The sequence below is a fragment of the Stegodyphus dumicola genome, chromosome X1, assembly GCF_044657685.1.
Source record: "Stegodyphus dumicola isolate Sdum_Otavi_A_Nest chromosome X1, ASM4465768v1".
NCBI classification, from domain to species: Eukaryota; Metazoa; Arthropoda; class Arachnida; order Araneae; family Eresidae; genus Stegodyphus; species Stegodyphus dumicola.
Genome location: NC_140780.1, coordinates 229,908,207 through 229,933,415, shown reverse-complemented (window position 1 = coordinate 229,933,415; position 25,209 = coordinate 229,908,207). Strand labels below are relative to the sequence as shown.

General features: G+C 32.7%; 1 protein-coding gene across 3 annotated transcripts in view; it reads right to left on the bottom strand.

Annotated features, from left to right (window-relative positions):
• Positions 1-25,209, bottom strand: part of nej (CREB binding protein nejire) — a 201,644-nt gene that overhangs the window by 77,335 nt on the left and 99,100 nt on the right. For 2 of the 3 annotated variants that reach the window (XM_085807012.1, XM_085807013.1), the window contains exons 10-22: positions 24,792-24,872; positions 23,868-24,714; positions 23,222-23,340; positions 21,776-21,826; positions 15,259-15,429; positions 14,982-15,139; positions 14,819-14,899; positions 14,405-14,461; positions 9,583-9,660; positions 9,293-9,360; positions 7,729-7,876; positions 5,209-5,355; positions 4,966-5,079 (exon numbers count right to left, since the gene is read on the bottom strand). In XM_085807012.1, coding sequence (XP_085663138.1) covers positions 4,966-5,079; positions 5,209-5,355; positions 7,729-7,876; positions 9,293-9,360; positions 9,583-9,660; positions 14,405-14,461; positions 14,819-14,899; positions 14,982-15,139; positions 15,259-15,429; positions 21,776-21,826; positions 23,222-23,340; positions 23,868-24,714; positions 24,792-24,872 — 2,120 coding nt within the window. The remainder of the gene's footprint in view (positions 1-4,965; positions 5,080-5,208; positions 5,356-7,728; positions 7,877-9,292; positions 9,361-9,582; positions 9,661-14,404; positions 14,462-14,818; positions 14,900-14,981; positions 15,140-15,258; positions 15,430-21,775; positions 21,827-23,221; positions 23,341-23,867; positions 24,715-24,791; positions 24,873-25,209) is intronic. The other variant, XM_085807014.1, reaches the window with a different exon arrangement.

The following is a 25,209-nucleotide window of genomic DNA, read 5'->3' as shown; positions in this document are numbered from 1 at the left end:
TTTCCTTCCTTATGTTGCAAATAACTTTTATTTGTGATTATATTTCCCATTTGCATTTTACAACATGTGTGACAACACGCTTTTTATATTTTTCTCTTGGCAATTTTTTTTTAGTTGTTGTCACTGTTTTACTTTACCATGTAGAATTTACTGTACTTCCACCATTTTGTGTTTCAATATATGTTAATTTAGATGAATCTCTGCTTATTTATTTGTCTCCATTCCTAACGTTTGACTTCATCAGGTTATGGGTACCAGCATGATATAACTGTGCGGGGAAATTTATGAGCGAAGTGGAGATAATCGGCAGAATAAAAATAGATGGTGAATAGTTCTGCATGGAACAAGAAATGCTGGTGGGGTCTTTCAAAGCTGTGATGAATACCTTAGTTCCTGAAACTCGCATTGACATCAACATGACTGAGAATAATGAATCAACTCTCCAATTTTATCATGAACGATGGGGTCACCAAGATAAAAAGCATGTAAAGGCAATTGTAGAGAAAGAGTTGAATATTAAGTCTGATATGAAATTATATGAAGCTTGTGTATACGGAAAATCCCACCGTTTAAAGTTTGGAACCAGGAAAGCGGTTACAAAAGCTGGAGAATTGTTCTCGACAGATATTTGTGGACCATTTGATGAGTCATTTAGGAAATACCGTTACTTTGCAATCTTCAAAGATGCCTACACCAAATTTCGATACTGTTTTTTCTTAAAGCACAAATCAGAAGTAAAAGATGTGCTTGAAAATTTCATAGCTCACGCTAAGAACTTAAAGCATACGGTTAAAGAAACGCTCAGTGACAATGCTGGAGAATTTGACAACCAAGCCGTTCGCAAGATCTTGAACAAGCATGGAATCTCCCAGAGGCTCACAGCTCCATATACACCAGAACAAAATGGCAGTGCTGAACGAGAGAACAGAACAGTCCTAGAAATGGCCAAAACTCTCAAATACTCAAATGAGGAAGTGGACTTTCCAGCTTTCCTATGGGCAGAGTTCGTCAGTACTTCAATTTATATATTGAATAGGACAGGCAAGTTTTCAGTTCCTAATTCAAGCCCTTATGAATTATGGATGGGAAAGAAACCCAGAATAAAACACATGCGCATCATTGGATTGACTTGCTATACTCATATCCCAGTTCAGAAGAGGAGAAAGATGGACAAAAGGGCAACTAAAGGCTATCTCCTTGGGTATGATGGAGATGAAAGGTACTGCATTTACATCAAAGAAACCAGTACAGTAATCTGTTCCCGAGATGTCATATTTGAAGAGAAACCTTCCATGACTGGAAACATTATAACATTGCACCCACAACAAGTTTCTGAAAGAAATTCATCTCAAGATGATGAAGTTGAAAATAAAGTAATAGACGAAGGCCCTCAACAGGAAAAGAAGGAGGTGGAGGATATACCAGAAAAGAAGACTCGACCCAGAAGACAAATTACAGCGCCTAAGTAAACAAAGGATTATATCATGGAAAATTCAGAGATTTATGAAGAAAATTCTCCAGAAATAAATGGAATTACAAGTGGAATGCAGTGTAGCTGACAATCCGGGAAACAGAAATATGAAGGCTCAACACCCAAGAAAGCTTTCCAGAATGATCCTGAAACTTTAGAAGAAGCATTAACTAGTCCAGATGCAGAAAAATGGAAGTTAGCCATGGAAGAACAGTTGGAAAATTTAAAACAAAATGAAACTTGGGACATAGTGCCTAGGCCAGAGGGAAGGAAAGTTGTGAAATGTAAGTGGGTCTTCAAGAGAAAACTTAACAAAGATGGACAATTGGAAAAACATAAAGCTCGTTTAGTTGCTCGTGGCTACACCCAAGTCGAAGGAATTGACTACAAAGAGACGTTTTCTCCTGTAATAAAAACAAAATCAATTAGAACTTTATTAGCATTTTCAGTTGAGCAAGACTGGCAGGTTCATCAACTTGATATTACTGCAGCCTATTTAAATGGAAGACTGAGCGAGACAATTTTCATGGAACAGCCACCTGTGAGTCTGCATGAGAAAACACACAGAGAAGTTTGCTTGCTAAAGAGAAGCCTTTATGGACTTCATCAGTCTGAGAGAGAATGGAATATGTGCCTCGATAAATTTCTGAAATCAATTTCAGGAATTTAAGGATAATATTGCAGCTACATTTAAAATCAAGGACTTGGGAGAAATACATCACCTTCTTTCAATTAGGATAAGCAGAAGGGAAGATAGCTGTGTGACTCTTGACCAAAGTGTCTAAGCTAGTGAACTCTTGGAAACAACCAATATGCAAGATGCTAAAGGAGCATCAACACCATTAGATCCAGGTATGAAATATACAACAGCCACTAAGGATAACATGTTGAATACTGAAGGAGCATTAAAATATAGGCAGGCTGTTGGAGGGCTCTGTTACCTAGCAGGAGGAACAAGGCCAGATTTAGCTTTTGCTACTACTTACATGAGCCAATTCAATAATTGCCCAAGGGGGGAACATTGGGCTGGTGTACAACACATCCTTCGTTACCTAAAACAAACCAAGGAATTAAAGCTGACTTTCCAAAAGACAGGAAAGAATTTGGAAGTGTTTTCTGATTCTGATTGGGCTGGTGATAAGATTGACAGACGATCATTTAGTGGCTATGTGGTGCTACTAGCAGGTGGAGCTGTCTCTCATGGAGCAGTAAGAAACAACAGACGACTGCATTGTCAACAGTTGAAGCTGAGTACCTCTCAATGAGCCACACAACCAAGGAAGTACTGTAGTTCCAAAATTTTTTTAAAGAAATTGTGGGAGAACATTTTTTAAACTTTCCACAAAGCATATTTGTTGATAATCAGGGTGCCATTTCTTTAGCCAAAAACCATGTCACTTCAGAGCGTAACCCAGGCATTTTTTCTTGAGAGAAAAGGTTGAAGAGAAGTTGTAAAACTTTACGTATGTGCCTTCTAGTTCAAATGCAGCAGACATGTTCACAAAGAGTGTGCAAAAGAAAGCCTTATTCAATCAAAGGTTCTGTGTAGGACTGAGGGAATTTAATCAAGGGGGAGTGTTGCAAATAACTTTTATATGTGATTATATTTCCCATTTGCATTTTACGACATGTGTGGCAACACACTTTTTATATTTTTCTCTTGGCAACTTTTTTTTAGTTGTTGTCACTGTTTTTACTTTACCATGTAGAATTTACTGTACTTGCACCATTTTGTGTTTCAATATATGTTAATTTAGATGAATCTCTGCTTATTTATTTGTCTCCATTCCTAACGTTAGACTTCATCACCTTACATATTTTTTGATTCTAACCTTCATGGTACCGTATACTAGGATTAAACCCATTTTGTTTTATACGAGAACAGGTACTTTCTTTAGTTCATGCACTGCACATGCGATTCTCGAGGTTACTGCAAACCAAAAGTTGTGGGAAACTTGCTTTGCCTTTCTAAAAAGGCAATCAAATTGGAGCTGCAAAAATTGGCTTTATGCCAGCTGCCCGAATGACACTCACGTGATACACAGTTCGCCAAAAAGTGATCTCTTCCGACGTCGGCGCAAAACTCGTCTTTTTTGGCGGGATCGTTGTATGAAATTCCCCGACTTTTCCAGATTTTGAATAAAACACTTAAATTCCCTGACTTTTCCCTGAATATTTTGGTCAATTTCCGAATTCCCTGACTTTTTCCGGTTTTCCAGGTAGCGTGGCAACTCTATGACCATCGTTCAAATATGTGCCTCTAAAACCTGAAGAAAAGCCTGTTATTTTTGCTGAGGTGAACATGTAAGTTCTTATCGTGGATGACCAGTATACAAAAAGAGAATTCAAGCCAACAAAATAAGAGAAAAAATTCAGCAGTTACCCACCTAAAAAAGATTTCCCAGCTTTAAAACCTAAAACTGAAGCAGAAATTCAAATAAATTCAAAGAAACATTCCATTCAACACCGTCTTTAACCAGCAAAAGATCCCACATAAAGAAGCAGAAGACATTTTCCAAATCTTTTCAAGATCCCAAAGTATTTAATTTTATTCGAGAGATGAATAAATAGTATTGCCTAAAGAATTAAAACATTCGAAAACTAGCCATAGCCTTCAAAGCAGTGAAGATAACTCTTGAATTTGCAGAAAACGAAAATTAAGTCTTGATGCGTCTTCATACTGAGGTTCCTAATGCTCTCACCAGATGGCGACACATCTAACCTGCTCTACTCCCAAAATCTTATATTGAACTGGCTTGTTCATTTTTGACCTTACTCAATTGTCCTCAAAAAGTTATGCCTATCACCTCTGCTAACTCCTTACAGTCATTCGAGCTTCATTACTACTTCTACCATTCCCATGTTATGCTCAACGTTCGTAAAATAGAGTAAACTGCTACAGTGGGATAGTGGTCTGACTCGGGCACCCGATTTTGGGGATTTTAAGACACATCATGCTTCTGGCCAACACGTGGAAGCTAAGGTTTACTTCCTACCACCTCTGATAGTTCTAACAATTTGGCTTTGCATTTTATCATTGCCAACACCTTGATTTTCATGCTTAAGGTAGAATTATTCAGCCAGCTTAATGTGAAAATTATATTGTGTAAATTCCGACTACTGCTCCAGGTAATTGATTTTTATTTACTAGCATTACCACAAGTTGACACAGATATTGTTAGTGCAAGAGTGTATGTTTATGTTCTAGATTTCTGTTTAAATAATAAAAAAGGTTATTTAAAACCTTATCATGAGTAGTAGTTGTTTCATCTAGTAATGTCTGATGGGGTTAGTAATTCGGGATTAAGTAAATCTGTGCACGACTTACTATTGGTCAAAAATTAGAATGTTAATAAAATTGGCAATCAATAAATGCATATAGGCACTTTCTGGGCAGCAACAGCACAAAAACTGATTTTGACACTTGTAGAAAGGGAGATACAGGTTACTGAAATATTATTATAAATAAGATATAGCAACAATTTTACACATACCCCAACTGTTTTGCATAATCAAGATAGCCAAGAAGTATTTCATGGTACACAGCAGTTCTAAATTGCTTTGGCCGAAAAAAGTGAACACTGTCTAGATATGCTATATATACACGCCTATAGAAGAATTAAAATAAATTTTGTTAATATTCATTGAACTAAAATCAACAGCATATGTATATTCATAAAAAATATTCCACAAAAAAGCAAAGTTATACACACACATAATGTAAATCTTAAAATTACCGTGTATTAGGAAGAGCGCATTCAGAACCATATTCCTGGACATGCATGCCAAAAAAGCAAGTATCAACGCCATCAATTTCTTCAAAAGCAAACAAAGCTTTTGCTCTATAAGGAAACTGTTCGGGCCATTCTCCACTGTCCACATACCTACAATGTAAAAAGTAAATTGTACTGTGGTTATGAACCAGGGAAAAAATACTACTTTAAGTGTGTTTAACATTTTACACAAGATTACACTTTTGAAAAATGATTTACTGCAAAGCAAACTACAGAATTACACTATTAGCCAAGGTGATTAAAATACTCAGAACTTTAAAAGCATCTTATTAATCTATTATGGAAGGCCATTACATTGTTATAGTAATAAAACTTCATCTATCGACGAGGAATTAAATACTATGACCAGTGTTGCCTGAAATTTTTGAACTAAAGTCGCAGAAGAGGACTCAAAAAGTCGCAAAAGACATCTGAAATCACGTGATTTTTGTGATGTCATCACAAATTTACTGCTTATTGGTTCCATATGTTACTATATTCGATTTTTAGCCTAATTATGTGCCTTAGCTTTAATGAAAATTTTAAAACTATATTGCTCACTTTCAATTGTTTAAATATCCTTTTGTTTTTTAATTAATTTAGGTTTATATTTTAAAATTAATTTGTGCATATCTATTCTTAAGAAATTCCTCAAGTTTAGACTGTTAGCGCTTTTGTACTAAATTTTTTAAATTCTTTTTTCCCTTAATTTTGAACAATTTAATTGAGGAATGCTTTTTAGTCAGATTGTAATTACTTATGAAAGTCTTGTTCTTTCACTATTAAATTTATTTGCATTGCTATTTAAAAAATGATGTTGCTTTGATTTTTAAGACATTTCCATTGCTTAGTTCTTAGCAATATTATAATCAAGATAATAAATTTCATTTCTTTCTCTGTTTGAGTGTTAAAGAATAAATTTAGTCTGTTAGGGTGTTTAATATATGGTGCAAGTTCTTTTGTCTTCGTGACATAGTTCATGGTTGCGGGCACCTGCGCAAGACCTTATTCCAGAATAGCAAGTAGATTATTTTTCGAACATTAGATAGCATAACATACATTGCAGTAGCAATTATTATGCAGATGTTGAAGTTCTTCAGTTTGATTCGTTTTCACCATGGAACTAGGGGGGAGTCAAAACTATGGAACTAGGGGGAGTCAAAAACAAAATGCACAGCGGACGAGGAAGGAGGTGAGAGGTCCTGAGGCAATATTTTTTCTTTCTTTGCCACTTTCTATCTTTTCTCCTACGTCCTCATCGTTACACTGGCGTCAGCCTGTGCAGCCTTGAAAAGAAAAGCCCACATGTAAACAAGATTGTCAGATGCTAATTTCGTTTAAGTTTTTATATATAAGTTATTTTAAATTGATACATTATTTTAACATAAAAGCATTGTACTATGTATTAAAAAAACCCTTTGAAGTCGCAAAAAGTAGCATAAAAAAATGATGGATGTCGCAAAAATTTCAAAAATTTGCAAATACTAAAATTTTAATAGCACAAATTTGCCAAAAGTCGCAAATCTGCGAAAAATCGCATGATCTGGCAACTGACTATGGCAATAACCAACAGAATCTAGCTAAAAAGATGTAACCATTTTAGCTAGACACCGACTTCCACTTTGTTAACATGAGTCACAAAACTTACCCAACATACTTCACACTTATTTTTAGGCAAGCAACTGCTTTGTCAAAGTAAATCTGATGTACTACTACAAGTGACTTATCTACAGTGCAGCCACTCAATAAACTAATACAGCTAAAAATGATATTTTAAATGAATTTATGCATATACCGATAACAAAAACTCCAGAAATTAACGTTACGATAACACGGAGAAAAGCTATATAAGAAAATTTTCTTATCATTGGAAGAAAATTGGAATCCTTCACACAGCAAGCAGCTTTCTCTAGAAAGATACATGCACCAATCTGATATAATTTGCATGAGAAAATATACTTTTGTCTAAGCACATTTTCACAGAATTTTTCGAAATGTGCAAAGTATCTCAGGATAGTTTTTTCAGTTAATTAAGACTGAAACAGAAATACAAACTGGAATAACTTTTTATTGCCAATACTTATTCTGAAGAAAATAATAATATGGTTAAAAACACATTTAATTAAATGGTTAATGGTAACATGGGGCACATAAATTTTCAATGAAAGCTGTTTAGCACATTATAGAATAAGGGTTAGGCTATCTGACTAAAGGGAACAAGGCCTTTGTGGAAGATTTTGTAAGAAAAATTTGCTTGTATACATGTTAAACATGGGGGAAAAACACTCAAATGCACATGCAGACAACTCTTTCATGGGATTTAAACCTCTGACTGAACCACCAGCGTTCACTCACTTAACTGCTCAGCCACTGGTGGGCCCTAATAGAATAATGAAAAAGATCCCCTAACTGACTGCAATCTTGCAATACCTATATTTCACAACATGTAAGTGCTAATATAACTCAGATGAAAAGGTCACGTACCTAGCTCTCATACCAGGTTTCACTTCAACAAACTTTTCAGAACTTGATACCACACGAATAGTAACCTCACCAGCACCACAGTCCTTTTTCTTCAAAAAACTGTTCACACGATTTTCAATGTATTGTCCAAGTTTTGACTGCTGTAATCCTAAAATTAGAAAAGAAAAGGAACTTTTAGGAACTAGGCTTTAAATATCACATTTAAAGGCATTTTCATTAAAAAAAATTCATCTTATATGTTGAAAGAAAACAAATGAAAATAACACTGGTAAATTAAAAAGACAAATACAGGAATGCAGTATTATAATAGTAAATTTCAAAACAATGCAAGGACTATTTTTAAGTTTTGAAAGAGAGGAAATCAACTGCACACTCTACAAGGGAACTGAAACAAGTGTCTCCATAGTCATAGCAGCGTGGGCCTACCCTTAAGGATGTACACATCTGATGAACGCTGTAAATTAATTTTCTTTAGCATAATTATATGTTGATCTTGAAACAAAATCACTGATTCCTTCAATCAGGTAATCACTGGCAGAAATAGGGTTTTAATCTAGGAATGGAATTGCCTGCAATATTATTTTAGTTATACTTCAAGTCCACATATTTTGAATGTAACTTTCCTCAATATTCAGTTGCCTATATTTTGCTTCCTCTTATAGTGGTCATAATAACCCTTTGACTGCTAACTGCTCTTTCACACGAGGTCATTCATTCTTTTCTGTTCATTCTTTTCCTCATTGGACATACATGAGAGAAATAATTTCCAAACATCCATGAGACAAAAGTAAACAGCCAAAGCCTTCACTAAGCAAGCATTTACCTCAATTGGCTATACTGGCAGCCGCACCCATGGTTTTTGCTGGATGCATGAATTCGAACATAGTAGTTAAAGTCTTAAATAAAATGGCCACTGGTGAAAATGCTGGATGTGAAAGTTCCCACATATTTGTCTACTAACAGCTGTGCATGACATGCTTTTCACCAGCTGTCCTTGGTAAATAGGTAATGGATCACATTCCATGTTAATCCATAAATTCTCAAGGGAATTTTACGAGGCCCGTAAACATCAGAGCAATCAAAATGGTGGATATGAACTCACTAAATAACCGAACTCTCTGAAATTAATGAACCAGTCACATTGCATGTCAAGAATTTCTAAAACTTAGTCCACAGTACAAAACCCTGAAGTATATATAGAGAGAAGCAAATTTCTTCATCTTTATGTGAAAGTGAATTTTCTGATAGCTGGAACACAAGCAATTTGCTTAGGACTCACCATCACAGAGAACAAAACTTATTTTCTAAATTATTTATACATACCTTTAGAAATTTACTAAATAGGAAACACCATCATCTGCTTCTTGTAAATATATACACAGTTAATATGTAACTGTATCAACTGCGAAAATTCAATTCCTATCAGACATACTTAGTGTAGTTAAATGCTAAAAGAATTGTAGCAGATTATAGTCTAGACAAAGTTTCTTAACTATAATGAAAATAAATATACTACCATAATATAATGAAAGTAAATATATTGCTTAGCAAAATGCAGGCTTACTTTTAGCAGTAAACTTGTTTTCTTTTCTTTTTTTGCCTTTACTCTTTAAACAGTTTTCACAGGTGAATCTGCAAAATATACCAAATTCAAATCTCAAAAAGGCAACTATTTTAATATTTCAATTGATGACAAACTCTGCTGTTTTGGGCTTTATTTCCAGATAAACAGAATTATACAAAGTCAAAGATTATAATGATAGACTCTGGTGCTTCAATATGAAAACATAGGAAAAAAAAAAAAAAAAAAAAAAAAAAAAAAAACTACTTAAGTACGCGAAATGAACAACATACCCTTCTGGCCAAATAGTTTCAAAATGAAGAGCACACACTTGGTGAAGCTTTCTACCACAATCGCTGCATTCAACAAACCTGTAACAAATATGATATTTGTTATAATATTGCTCACCAATTCATCATAATGTTTGAAATTAATATGTAAATTATAATCTATCAAAACACATGTTAGAAAAACAAATATGCAGTCTAAAAAGATTAGTTTACAGTTTAACACTTTAAATAATTTACCAGTTTCAGAAAGGTTTAAAAAATAAAAAGTTTAAAAAGAAGTACTTATCTTGGCATACAAGTTTTAATTTATCATTGCAATCAACTTTAAGCTAAACACATATGGCAGTCCAGTTAGTTTAGAAATTAGTTTACACCTCCAGAAATATAAAATAAAATATCCCTTCTACTGCAACTGCACAATTTAGGTTATTTCACTTTTATAAACCTCCAAAGAATTTTTGATCTTATGAAGAAGGGGAAAAAAAAAAGAAATTGTATTCAGAGATAAAAACATGACTGCGAAAATATAACGTTAGTATTATAAAAAATGAGCAGATATAAAGACAGTACTGGCAGAATGCTTTAACTGGAAGCAAAGAACAGTATGCGCACACACACACATTAAAAAAAAGATAAGTTTTAACAGGCAATGTCTTACTTAAGGCAGCTTAAACACGATAATACTGGATGAGGCAGGCACAGATAGTTTAGAACTACCTAATGAATGCACATCAAATAAAATACAAAAAGATCTGCAACATGCCCATGAATCTTCAATGTGCTAGTTTAAAAATCATCTAAAATCTCCATTACAACTGGAAGGTGAAACTACATTGCACGTTATTCGTTTTTTGTATGAGCTACATACTTCTCACATAATTTATTTTTGTGCTATTTTAGACCTTAAGAAATGTTTCATATGATTTGACGGGTTTTCCTAAAGACCCAGAAATGCTGAAAGTGTCTTTTCACATGCAAAAATGGTAATGTTTACAACATATTACGCCATTTAAGCTTCACAGAACATTCTACTTTTGCTCCAAGTGCATGGCGGACAAGCCAGGACACAGTATAAAATTAAATCTAAAATCAGCTGATCCAACATGAAAAAACAAATGATCGAGAAAATTTTGATGAGACATGAATTTTGCACGTTTACACTCATTGAACAGCAGTCCCAAAAGATGTTTTTTATCTTCGCTTGAAGGTTTTTGGCAAAGCGACATAGTTTGGTCTTGAAATTTTTAGTACATTCACGCTCATCTGTTCACTAAATAACAGTCTCAAAAAGGTGTCATCAATCATCAACGAAGGCCTAAGAACTTCAGAAAATTAACATCGTTAGGCCTGGAAATTTGATACATTCATGCTCATCTGTTCTTCCACTCATATTAAATATCAGTCTCAAACCAGTGATCATGAATTGAAAATTAAAATTTTACTTATTATAAGGAGTGTTTAGCAAATGCCAAATATATGAACGTTCTTTTTTAAGTACAATATTTTTATTAGATTTTGGCATGAAGTACGTGTTGGCACACACGTACAAATTTTTTATTCACATAGTATTTTACAACAATTATTAGGTGCATGCCTTGAGTATTTTTCAGCGTAACAAATTATCATGTACACTTGTGTAATGTCCACACCTAACTTCACAGATAAAATTTATGTATAAAAAGTGACCTGCACTATGTCTGCTCCACAAAAACTGAAGAATTTCGTACTTTATAATATACTTTTTTAACATCACTTTTTCCCTTTAATGAATAAACATCTTTAAAGGAAGAATATACATTTGTTTTGTCATTGGTTGGAGCTAGGATGAAAAGCTGAGACTTTCCTTGCATTCTATTATTGAATCATAACATCGGCTGCAGCAATTAACTCGGTAGATGCAATAATAAATGAAGGCAGTTCAAACAGGTTTTTCAAGACACTGGATTCCAGGAAATACCGTTTTGTAATGAAATTACTTTCCCCTACTTCCTTTCTGGTGCATTCGCATACTTCAAGCTTTCTCTTTTCACTCATAGTAGCATATGGAATTCGTAGTAGTTAGCAAGTAGTATGCTTGAAATGGGAAAATATAGCAACTACACAGTGGCTTTTAAGCTGAAAGAATTTGCGCAAGAAAATAAAAAAGAGCAGCAGCCTGAATATATAAAGTGAATGAAAAGTGTGTGCACAATTGGAGCTAACAGCATGATCAACTGGCAGCAACAAACAAAACAAGATGTGCGTTTCGTAGAGAGTTTTCGAATGTAGAAAAAAAGCAGTCGCGTATGTTTGTGATATGCTTACTCAAGGGTATGCAGTAATACAGAAAATCTGCGAAATAAGAGCTCTTGCTGCGGGACAAAAGGAAGACATTCGTACATCGTAATTTAAAAGGTTAGTGAAGGCTGGTTGTGCCGAATGATGAAAGAAATGCATTTTCATACAGTGCATCAGAGCAGATTTAAAAAAAAAAAAAAATGTGTGCAAGATATTAAAAGAACCAATGCCTATTCATTTTAATATCTATATATTAAAACTGCAAGTGTTGGTTAATTTGTGCCTCTATATCATGCTCCTCTGTAAACTAACACACACTGAGTGTTGATAACATGATAATATAAACGAGGTAATTTATATTACATGTGTACTTGGGTGAAAGCGAGTTTTTAAATTTTAGGTAGCTATTAGACATCTTTAAATGCGATACCTTTATTACTTATGCAACTAGAACTGGGCTGTTTGAAATGAAATTTACACCCAAAATTACTCACAAGAAAAAGCGCAACATTTAAACAACCTGTGTAATGTCCGCACTCACATTTTAGTAAAAAAGTGTGGACATTATGCGAGCTTATATGGTAATGGCAGAACAGATGGGATGATAAGTCGTGAAGTGAGATTCACACCTATATGTTAGTCATAATTTCCTCCCAATGATATATTTTGGTAATGTATACGTACTGAGCTTTTATTATAATCACTGGTATTTTAAGAATTATTATGCATGATGTAATGTAAAATATTACGCTTGTTCACGTCATAGGTGCAACCAACCTTTGGATTCCTAACTATAAACTAAATGTCAGATGCTAATGTTATCCAAGTTATTCTGGAGTGCATATAGAAGCTAATTTTTCAGCGCTAATATCAATTAATGATCACAAGAGACTACTAAATGCAGATTACACAAAAAGGATGTCTAATACAATTATAGATGTACTAGTTTATTAATGTTACAAATTAGTTGAAGAATGATGAGTTTTGCTGTTTGTACGTAATATATGTATTTCCATTTCGTCTGTTATGTAGTATCCATAAATTATATCTTTTGGTTTAAACCAGTCTGAGACTGCAGCAGTGAGGTTGCAGACTTGATGGGACTGCCAGAGATTTTCCAATCAATTTTTAAAGATGCACTTTGGATGTCCTGCACTAGTTCTTAGTAATCCTTAACTGTATACAATTTTTATACTTGCAGTGGAAGAGGTTAAATTAAATTCCACTCGAGTCTTACTGTACAATACCTAGAAATGACAAGTATTTGAAATGAAGTTGAAATGAAGCAGGAAATCAAAGATTATACTTTAAAATAAGTCAATACTGTGGTTCACTCTAGTGTAGTCTTTCAATGGGTTACCCACTTTTGTGCAGGATGAACAGATGCATATGTTGTCAAGTAGGCCAGGAAAGTAAAAGCATCAAGAAAGAGTGTGTGACACGCATGGGTGTGTTAGGGGGGGGGACTGCTGAACAATATATGAAAAATTTTCAAAATCCATACCAATTTTTACAAGATAGTTTTAAAAAAGATACTTTGCACCTGATGGGTCCCTCATTACTTTATGCATTATTCAAATGAAAATTTAATGATGAAAGTGAAATATTTCTGCCTCAACTACTCAGCACTGAAAAAACATTGGTTAGAGATTTTGAACCAGAATTTAAGTTGCTGTGAAACCAAAGTTTCCCACAGCTTCAAAACATGTTAAATGATGATTTCTGTCTAAGCTTACTAAGGAATCGTGATAAAGCAAAGAATTCCTTTCCGAAAAATTACGACTTCAGCATGCTATCGTGAGTTATAATGATAATTCTGCAAAAAAAATTGCACAAAAACACCGGACCTGCTGACCAAGTACTAAGTACAAGTATCAACACACCAGGTATGAAGTAGAATTTTTCAAATTCTCACCGTAATTGAAAGAGACTGCATGGGCAACATTTCGATTCAAATGTATCCCCTCTCAGAGTTTGCTTTGATGGTTACTAAGCAATTCAAAAAGTGAATAAATTTAGTACCTTACTAGGAATAGTATTTGTTCTGGGACACTGAATCACGTCTATAAGAAACAATAGAATCACACAGGACAATAAGGAGAAATTACTTAAAATAAACGTCAAGAGATGAAATCATAATGCATTATTTTATAAAGAACTTCGTATTTATCTTCCACACTATTCTAGATGGGGGGCCACAATCATGGCCATAAAATAAATAAAAAAATATGGCCATCGCAGCAAAATGTAGAAACGGAATTTAATATACATTTCATACTGAAGAAACTTTTTACATAATTACATAGTTCAATTTACTTCATACTAAATTTTCAGACCTCAGAAAAGAAGCTTTGGAAACACGTGTATTAATATGGTATTTTTAAAACACGATAAGCGATTCTTAAAAGAAACACTACCATAGTTTGAATTCTTAATATTTAAAATACTATATATCAGCCTCCAACATATACCAAATATTTTACAGACAATGTTTTGTCTGTAAAAGATACACAATGTGTACATGTGAAGAAACATGATGTGTACTTACGGCTCTTGTTCTAAATGATCATTCTTCATTTCCACAAATTGCTCTTTCTTTATATTGCTATTGGGGGAAAAAAATCACACTGCCTATTTTATGCCAAATTTACAAACAATTACAAGATTCAAACAACAAATTTAATAAACACTTAGGTGAGAGACAAATTTATACAATATTACTTATCTACGACAGGCAATTATGTTATTAAAGAATACAAAAACTTTGATACTGAAAAGTGAACAAGAAAGTATCACAATATGAAACCAAACATACCACTTTCACGAACTAAATAAACTCATATAAAATCCATGTAATAGAACACTTTTCTAACATATAAAGCGTTCACATATGGTAACCATATCATAGATTAACACAAACTCCTGCCAGCATAAATCACTTTTTACTGAACAGTTAACTTACGTTGGCGGCTGAGTAGGGTCATCACCAAGAGTAACAGTATCCCCAGGAATTTCAGAGAAACATTTCTGACAGTAAGTGTACCTAAAATGAATTTTAATTTGAGTACAATACACATAAATTTAGACCATTACAAACTACACGGAGCTCATATAAAAATTTATACCTATTTTGGTAACTCCAGTATTTGGCATCTCTAGGTATAGTGCACAGCTGTTTACCATAGCAGCACAGAACTTGAGGTTGGAAGACGTACTTCCGACCACAACAGTATCCGAGCGACTGCATAACTGGATCTATCTCTTGTTCAAAAACTTCAGCAAGCTAATAAAAACAAAAGTTAATATACAATATATAATAAAATATAAATGTAATAAAAATAACAAAAAAGGAGAGAGGGGGAAAAAAGATGCTAAAGGGTTTCGAAAAGTATCAATATTTACCTTTGAACAATGCCTGTAGACTCTTGAAGTCTTCCTGTTATACAACCAAGCATTATCAAACATTAGCCACACATCATCAACATACTGCCAAGGATCTTGATACTGTCCTGTATCTAATTTGCGTTTTATTGTTGATAAATCCATTGGTCTCTTTATTATGTCAAAGTAATCCTACAGGGTTTAAAGAAAAATCTAAGCATATCACTAACAGACTAATACACAAAATATATGACAAAAAATCTATTTCAGAGAAAGGAACAACACAGTAAATTTGCATAAAGAATTAAAAGTGTTATTTCATGAAGTTTGTGAAAATGCAAGTATGAGATAATAACATCTTTAAAGGATATAAGATCAAATTGGCAAAATTAAACATAAAAAATAAGTTTCAAGAATAAAAAATTCCTCGCTTAAACCATTTTGCTCTATACAAAAACACAATTTTAAAATACCTTTTTTGCAAAATAATGAACTGTTTAAAATATTTTGTAATTATCTTCCCTCATTTGTTTCCTACACAGGCCTTAAGTGAATTAAAATACAAAGTTCCTTGAAGGGAACCATCTATTTATGACACTGACTAAAAGACAAAAAAGAATGCAATTTATAGAAATGGAAATATATTTTATACTAAACTTTTAAACCACAATAAAACTAGAAAAACTTAAATCAGTCACTGTAAAAATAAGTATCTCGCATCTCAATGAAGATGAATTTGTGTCTTTAACAAGAAGTTAAGTGAAATTAAGAATAATCAGAAAGCTATATTCTGAACATAATCTAGTCACTGAAGATGAATTAGTGTCTTTAACAAGAAATTAAATGAAATTAAGAATAATTAGAAAGCTATATTCTAAACATAATATTCATTCCTCAAGCTATCATTTTTGGAAAATATCTAATATAGTATTTAATCACTGATCCAAACTGTCATATATGGAATGGAATAATGGAATTAAATTTTGCCTCTATATTTCATGATTTCTTATAACTCCTTGCTTGCTTTGCATGCACAATTTTCGGGACTTATACTCATGGCTCTGACAGATTCAGTCAAGCAAGGCAATTACCTTCTAGATTTCCTTCAATGGAAATCCAAAAATTAACTTGAATACACTCCACTAAAGTGAGGTTGCTCTGGAATAAAAATGTAAATGCTTTGTAAATCAAAATCTGGATATGCATGATATATATATATAATAGAAATGGAAAAGGAACCATACTAACAGTACAAACCTTCAGCAAAATGTCACAATACCACTTTTAGATAAATTATATTGCCTGCCAACTGACAGCTTTAATTCATCACATGAAATAGCAGATATCCTGATTAGCTGCAAGTTATTTAAATATATATATATATATATATATATATATATGAAACATTAAAACTTTAAAGTTATTTGCTCTAGATAATTAGCAACCTCACTCAGAAAGATTTTTTAGAGGTGATTACACCTACATGAGCTAACACCTGGAATAGTGTGCTGCATGGTCACTGAAGAAAATACAATGTCAAATGAATTTGAAAGGTCTAGGTATTTTTGGCAAATGAAGTAGTATAAAAAATACGGAACTTTAATTGAATAGCATAAGACCCATCTTATTCTATGACTTTTGGCCATCTTTCAAGACGCTGGGAAACTTGATCATTGGGAAAGAAAGTCAGTGGGTTTATTCATACAGAATTGTCAACATCTTCAAAAAACTAAATTTCAGACAATTCAGATTAATTTTTAAATGACAAAGAAATGAAAATCTGTGAGAAACATCTAGGGGATATAGGACATGATAAAACATCTCATCATCTTCCCCACATTCATCAAAATGAGGGACTGAATATTGCAATGATGAAAGACAACACCTATGAGCACTTCGATTTCTGCTTTCAAAATTGACATTTGGAAACAGTATGTTTCTGAATTAATCCCCCAACTTGATGGTAATGATTACAGCATGCAACTCTTTTGTACTCCCAGTATCCCTGCATCTAAAAAAAGCATTACTCCTACACAGGCCTACTTACTCCTTCAGGATGGTACATCCAAATTGATATTACTAAGGGGAGCTATTACTCCTTGATCTTTTTCTTGCAACATTATTGTATGACATCTACTTCTCAAATGACCAGCCCCTTAAAAAAAGAAGCTTCCTTATTTACTTTCAGTAAAGAATCAAATGTTAAAACCTGAGCAAGCATATTCTGCACTCTTTTAAAGGCATGGGGTATACATACACTGTAGCAGCTTACACATCTAACCTTCTCCTAACAATCACATACTGTGTTTTATTGAATTTTATTCCGTCTTGACAGTTTCTTTCACTAGGTCCTTGTGTCATAGAAAATGAGCCAGCATCATACTCAGTGCAGAAATTTTCAGGTTGTAACTTTTCAGACCTCCTTTAAATTATGTCATCAGATACAGCATTTTCTTCAATGTGCAGCACAAAATTTATGAAAGGTCTGTCTTGCATTTCCCCTTTTCATCAAATAAAAGAGCATAACATGATAAAAAGGATCTCGGTTCTCCATGAAGCCCTGCACAACACATGCTAGATTTATGCAATGTGAGCAGAAAACACAGTATTTTACCACCTGTTTCAATCAAGGTCAATTCTGTAGCAGCAGTTAAATAATCAGATAACTTTCGTGTTAATAAGTGATCTAAAATATCAATTACATATTACAGATATGCCTCTCAGGACAAATGCAATTTCTCATGTGCTAATAATCACCTAAATTTCTACTAAACAAAAAATATCACACTTCCTTGCGTATTTTCATCCTAGCACCATACTCTGAAAACTTTAAAAATATTCGGATAATTTTCTTTCCTTAATGTGTACAGAGAAGAGCTTCTGTAAATTTTAAAATTGACTTGTCCATGTAGTGATTGATTTTATCTTGCGAACAAAGACAAATCCTCACAAACTGCCTATAAACGTCAAGTCAAACTATTCCCTTCTAATAGTCGAATTGTAAACCAGCCTATTACAAAAAACGACCAATGACAGAGAAGAACCTTGAACTGGCATTCAGATTCATGATTTCACTTGAGTAAGCTTCCTGTTCACCCTCTGATAAATATTTATGGATGATTCATGGTCTAAAGATTAGCAGACAATAATAATACACAAGATTTAAGTTACAGGGAAGCAGAAATAACAATATCTTGTTAGATATTACAATGTTAGTATTACTATGTACTCTTATTGGAATGTGGGTTTCATTTAGAGAAATAATATGTTCTTAGTGTCACCGCATCCTACGGTAATTAAATTATGCACATATTCTCCCCTCCTTGTATTGAATGAAAAAATTAGTAAAAATGGAGAAGGCTATGCAATGAAATACAGTATAATGTTTTAGCAGTGAAACATGGATTTATACACAATTTGATTATGGGAAATAATATGAATATTGCAAAACCTGCACAAATGCGAATCTGTTACCATTCAAAAAATTAAATTTTTATAAAAGGTGCATCGTTTATTTTTTTTTCAAATAGTTTTCTTTATATTTTTTTGTCATAGTTATTATTAACATGCCCTTCAATGTTCCATTCAGAAAATATATATAACAGACATTTTAACTTAGGACAATTTAGACATTTTGACCTTTTTTTTCTGCACAGTGTACATAATTTAAGAATATACGCTTGAAAAACAGAAAATTTTTTACATTGCTTTCACACGACACATCATCAATTCGATCAACTGCTAGCCCTCGTAATTTAGCAAGAAGGTGATTGCATAGTTTTTACATTAGGGTTATGAACATATATTTATGAATTTTCTTGAATTAATGATTAAAAATTCTCATTTCATTGCAGGTTTTATTTCAGAGAGGGTTTTTAAAGGGGGGATTTAAAGGGGGATTTTAAAGGGACCGCTGATAAAAATTTTGCTTGATGCATGTACTTATAAAATAGGTTGAATTAATATAATTAAACAATTCTAATACAATGTGTGCAGGATTTATAGTGTTACCACACATCACACTTGAAAAAGACAAGCAGTCCTTAAAGAGAAGCAAAAAGTTCATAAACAAGTGAAATTTAAAAAGAATTCTGATTACGAACATATTCTCTGCCTTATGTACGTATTTTTATGCCTAATTACCTGTAATTACTTCAACTAATCATTGATATATTTAATGGACAGTCAACATTTAAAGTTTTAAAGTTTTATTTAAGTAATTTTATTTTATAACACAGTTCTTTATAATTTCAATGCAATTTCTCTTTTGAAAGTTCAATCACACAATTAGTAACTATGGCAAAGGTCATGCAAGCATTCCTTAAACTAATGTAAAATTTTTATGCTTAAATCTCTGGATTTTTTAATAAAATTTGAAAGAAGAAAATTGATTATGCATATTGTGAAAACAGACATGGAACTATTAAAGTGCACAGAAATATTTCATAAAATTATAATTCATCTAAGGTTCAATTTTGTCTCAATTTGAATGGCACATATTGGCAAGCTTCCATAATGATAGATTTCCAAAAATTATTATATAACTTAGTAGTTATTAGCTGTTTAACACTGAGAAATCATTAAATTTTTATACTTAAAAGTAAAAAAGCAACATTAAATTTGCATAGATTTTATGTAAAATTCAAAATATATCATTTTCTCTATTGCTTTAAAACTTGGCAAAATTACAATCATATCTCATTTACAGTTTATTATTGTTAATCAACAGTTTATTACAAGTTACTACAACAGTTAATTTACAGTTATATTGTTAATTATTGTTGAATTTTCAATATTTTATTACCATATAAACTTATAAAATTTTAACCATTACCCGAAATTGTTTTACTGAGATCTTTTTAACTTTATTTCATATTTCCCTCAAGAATTTTTGAAAGCATATATTCATTTAAAAAACCAAGGCAAAAAGTGGACATTTACAATAAGATATATATATAAAAGTGATATTGCTAGTGACAGAAAGCTGAAGTTGGGCAAATCATGACACCTCCAGCTACCAGAAAAAGACAGCATCTGAACTCATTTCTTTTTGCTTGAATGCATAAATTATCTTTAAGTGGTTAAACTGCCATATATGGTTTAAGAAATCCTCCAGTTAAAACAGATAAATACACTTCAATTATAAAATACAGTTTGAAGCCAGAAATTTAACAAACAATAAAAATACTATTCTGCTAAAAAAAACTACCACCATTAAAAATTTCAGCACATAAAATTTAGAATAACATTTTTACAAAGCCAGGAAAACATGACTAGACACACACACGCACACGCACACACACCAAAAGGGATGAAAAAGAAAGTAAGAAAAGGTTGTCTGATCTAAAACCATGCAATGTAAATCATTCCCTAATATTCAAAAATGCAAAAACTTTTATAAGTTATATCTTAACATGCAAGAAGCAGGGATTGTTTAAAAGAAAAACAACCAATGTTCTATGAAAAAGGAATTAGAATGGAAACACACAACTTCAACCACCCCTTCTGCAATCACATCCCACTACACAAAGAGTTACTATAAAAGAGTTTACAGAACAGAACCTGAAACAAAATTTGAACAGCTGCCTATTTCTTGCTACTCACAAGTAGGAACAGTAGGATAAGATATGCAAATGAATTTAAAAATAAGACAAAGCAATATTTCTTGAAATACATGCAAAATAGACTAGACATTAGTAAACTGCTAGAAAAATAGCTGAGAGAAAAGCGGGAATGAGATATTATGATGCAAATCTGAATGCTTTTGACAGCATTAGTGAACACATCAACAAGTAAAAAGAAACAACAAACATGCCACAATCAGTCTGAATTGTGATATCAATGAAATTCAGCAGTAATCACCACTAAATTTAGAAGGAAAGAGGATCTTCTAGGAATTGCAAAACCCTTACTCGTTGGCAGGTTTTTTAAAAATTAAAAGTTTATATATATATATATATATAATATATGTGTGTGTGCATGCAAATGCATATATATATATATCAGCGTGTGTGCACATGAGAGAGAGTGTACACACACAGATATATATGCGTGTGTGTGCGCATGAGAGTATGTACACAAGTATATATATATATATATATATATATATATATATATATATATGCACACACACACACACACATACACACATACATTACAGCAACTGGCTATATTAAAAACACAAAATTATTCAACCATGAGATCTAAAACGCATGCAAATATTTTAGCCTTTCAAAATAAATATTAAACATGAATAACAATAAAAAACAGTAGGGGAAAGCAGGGATTTATATTAGTGCTTAAAAAACAAGACAATATATTACACACAGAATGACAGCATATAAGTAATGAAAGAGAAAAATATCAGAAAATAAAAGAGGTGAAAAGAAATGCTTGCAAACTTGAATAGAAATAAATAATAAAAAATAAAGGAAAATAACTAAAAAATTAACTTAAAAATGTAAGATTTTTATAAAACCTGGATAACTTAATAAAGCTAATACTCCCATGAAAATGAAGTATAGGTCTGTATCCGTACCATTGTGTCTTGTCTTTTGATATATGAAGTTGCGTCTTTGTTGCCTTTCGTCTAGTAGAGGAGGAGAGACCATAATTTGGATATAGATTTATAAAACACGGATTCTACATCTTTCTAGCACAGTGCACATGCACTGCAGAAATAGCTATACCTTCCTTTCAAAGCTATATCCATGCCTTCTTTTAATTGGGATCAAGAACAGAAGACAACAAATACCCTGCTATCAACAGGACAACAAGATAAGAATTTAGAATAAACTTTACTTTATTTCAGGGAGATAAAATTTTCTATACAAAACCTTTCAAGGATTGACTCTGAAGAAAGGTTTTAATAGATTTTATATATAATTTAAAAATTATTCTTTAAAGTGCCAGCGCAGAACTTCTCTTAAGACAAAAATAATACACTGACCTCATGAAAATGTAAATTACTTCATGTACACAAAAGATGAAAGCATATCATTTAAAACTAAATCAGCATTACAAATGTTCAGCATATATTATCTACTTTTACAAAATTGAAGTGTTGTGTTAAAATGGGGAATAAAAATCTACAGCAGGATTTCAGACAGTGAATGGAAGGATATTGCTATTATGCATTCATTATAAAGCAATATTACTAATGTTATTTCAAGCAGCAAACAATATGCAGATTATAGGGGAAAATTATGGGGAAAAATTCCCAGCTCTTTGGACAGCTTATAAGCCAACTTTGAAGCAAAATAAAATGTTAAGAAAACTATAAAACTAATGCAGGCTACATTTTCAAGACAAACTACTACTTGCAGAAAATTATTTAAAGCTGTTTTATAAGCTCTCCAAAAGTAACAATTAACAAACTATCAGTGGCAATAAGGAAAGAAAATAAGACATGAAACCATGCACCAAAAATAAATGTTACATATACCTATAAAAAGCTAATGCAGCAGTTACATTTGCAAAGATAAGTGCATAATAAAATATGTATATATACTACATATATACACATATAAATACATGAGTGTGGGTGCCTGTATGTCCACACACACACATTAGTTAAAACATGATACCTTTAACATTTACTTATATACATTTAAAATTACAATTATAATAATATATAGAAATGGGAAAAAATAATAAAAACAACAGACACACAAGTTTTTAGAAAGTTAGCCATAAAAAGTATTCAGCGTTCATACTGAAATTTAAAAGCTCAATTATATAGAAATAAAACTAAATATTATAGTTCCAGAGCAAAGTAAAAACTGCACAATAAATTTTAAATGATGTTAGATAAAAGTTATGCTTAAAATCATGCATGCATGCCACTGTCAATATGGTACATAAATATTTATGGGCCACACGCTGCACAAAACTTCTGATTGTGACATGTTTTCACACTGCATATAAAATACAATTTTAAAACTGCACGAATAAATAAATAACAATGAAAGGAGTATATATTTACCGGAATCTGAAGTAGCTGTGGATCAACAGGCTGGCGAAACGGCAGCGATTCAGGATCCTGTTTATATAACTTCTCTAACGTAGGCATTAATGCTTGACGCAATTCATCTGGTTTGAATGCTGTTAAAAATTAGCAGCATAATGAATTTTTACCATTTCACAAACACAAATAGTTAAAAGCACTTTATTACAGATGTGAAAAGAAATCAAATACAACATGACAAGCAGAAATTCATCTTTTAAAAGGCACAAAATATCAGTTACACATCACATCTATTTTCATTCTAACACAATTAAAAAATTCAAGCTTTTCCTATTTAGGTGCTTTAAGCTGCCAAATTCAAAATATGCATTTGTAAATTTACTGAATTTATGACATATACCATCATCTGTATGCTCTAAATAAATATATTAAAACCAATAAAAGTGACATAATTTTTATAACTTATTGAATAAAGTTCCTTTCATCAGATATTTACTAAAATTTATCGTTGAGCAGCATTCTACATTAGAAGGATTTATGATCTAAAAAAATTTTTCTGTTGGCCCTAGTGTTACATTTAAAAAATGAACAAAACGGTATGTGTGCATATAGACATATAATTATACTAAGCTTTTACTTAAAATGAATGAAAGCAAAACCTCACTTTTCTTATTAGGTCTGAGCTTAGGAGGTGGCTGAGAAGATTCACTAGAAGAGTCTGGCTTTGAATCTGTAGTAGTTTCATTAATACATGCAGCTGACTGAGGTGTAGAAGGTTCTTCCTTCACAATCACTGGTTCTTCTTTTGTAGATGAACCTGTGGCATACCCTGTATCCTCAGCTGGCTCTTGCTTTATTTCCCTTTTAGGTTCAAGTTTAGTACTAGGTTTCATGTCCATCATTGCCTCTGATTTCCCACACCCACTTTTAACATCAACATCAACTTCCATTTTTTCACTGCAATTACTTTCTCCTGCTGATTTTTGAGATGCAAAAGCAAAAACCTTCCCTCCAGTTTGAACTGATCCTTGATCAGAGGTAGATGATACTGGAGTGTTTGTACACTGTGTATCAGTTTGGTTTACAGATGAAACACCACTTTCTTGGGAAAGGGAAATAAGAGGCTTGAATTCCTCACTGCTGTCCTCTACATTAAGTACAGACTGTTGAGCTGGTTGAACTGTTGCATGGTTTTGCAACTGTTGCTGAAGTTGTGGAGGCTGTGGCTGTGTTTGACTTTGCTGGGACTGTGGAGTGGAAGGAGTTTGGGGACGAGTTCCTGGAACAGATGCTGCTCTAGGTGGCTGCTGTACAGGAGTTTGCTGAGATTGTGGTTGAGGTGTAGATGATTGAGGAATCTGTAATCCTCCAGAATGAGAAGGCATCTGGGGAGAAAGACCTGACTGAGATTTAGACATCATCTGATTCAAATGAGGCTGTGTTTGCTGTGACTGTTGAGATGTTACTTGCTGTAATTGATTTTGTTGTTGCTGCTGATTAATCATCTGGATCTAAAAAATAAACAAAGAATTTAAGATACATTTAAAAAGTTGGATGAGAATTTAGAATTTCACTTATAATTAATTACCTGTGCATTTAAATTTGTCATAATCAACTGCCCTTGATTTGCTTGACCAACCAATCTTGTAGCCTGCTGATGCTGTGGCATCTGCAAATTATACAATATAAATAGTAAACACACGGGTTTTTGTAAAATTAAACACATGATCTGGCAATACAATGGCAAATGGATGTAAATGAGAAGTAAGCTGGTGATTATGAGGTCATATATATCTTATAAGTAAGAAAATGATACAATTTTTGTGTGTGTGTGTGTGTGTGTGTGTTTGAATACTCAAATATTTGATAATCATATGACAAATTTCGATAGACACCTAGCAGGGATAAAAGTACAACTGGTTCTAGATGTCAGGAATTTTTAATGAATTATTTAAAAAATGAACAACTTTTTTTAAAACAACCAAGTTACCTGTCAAGACAAAGAT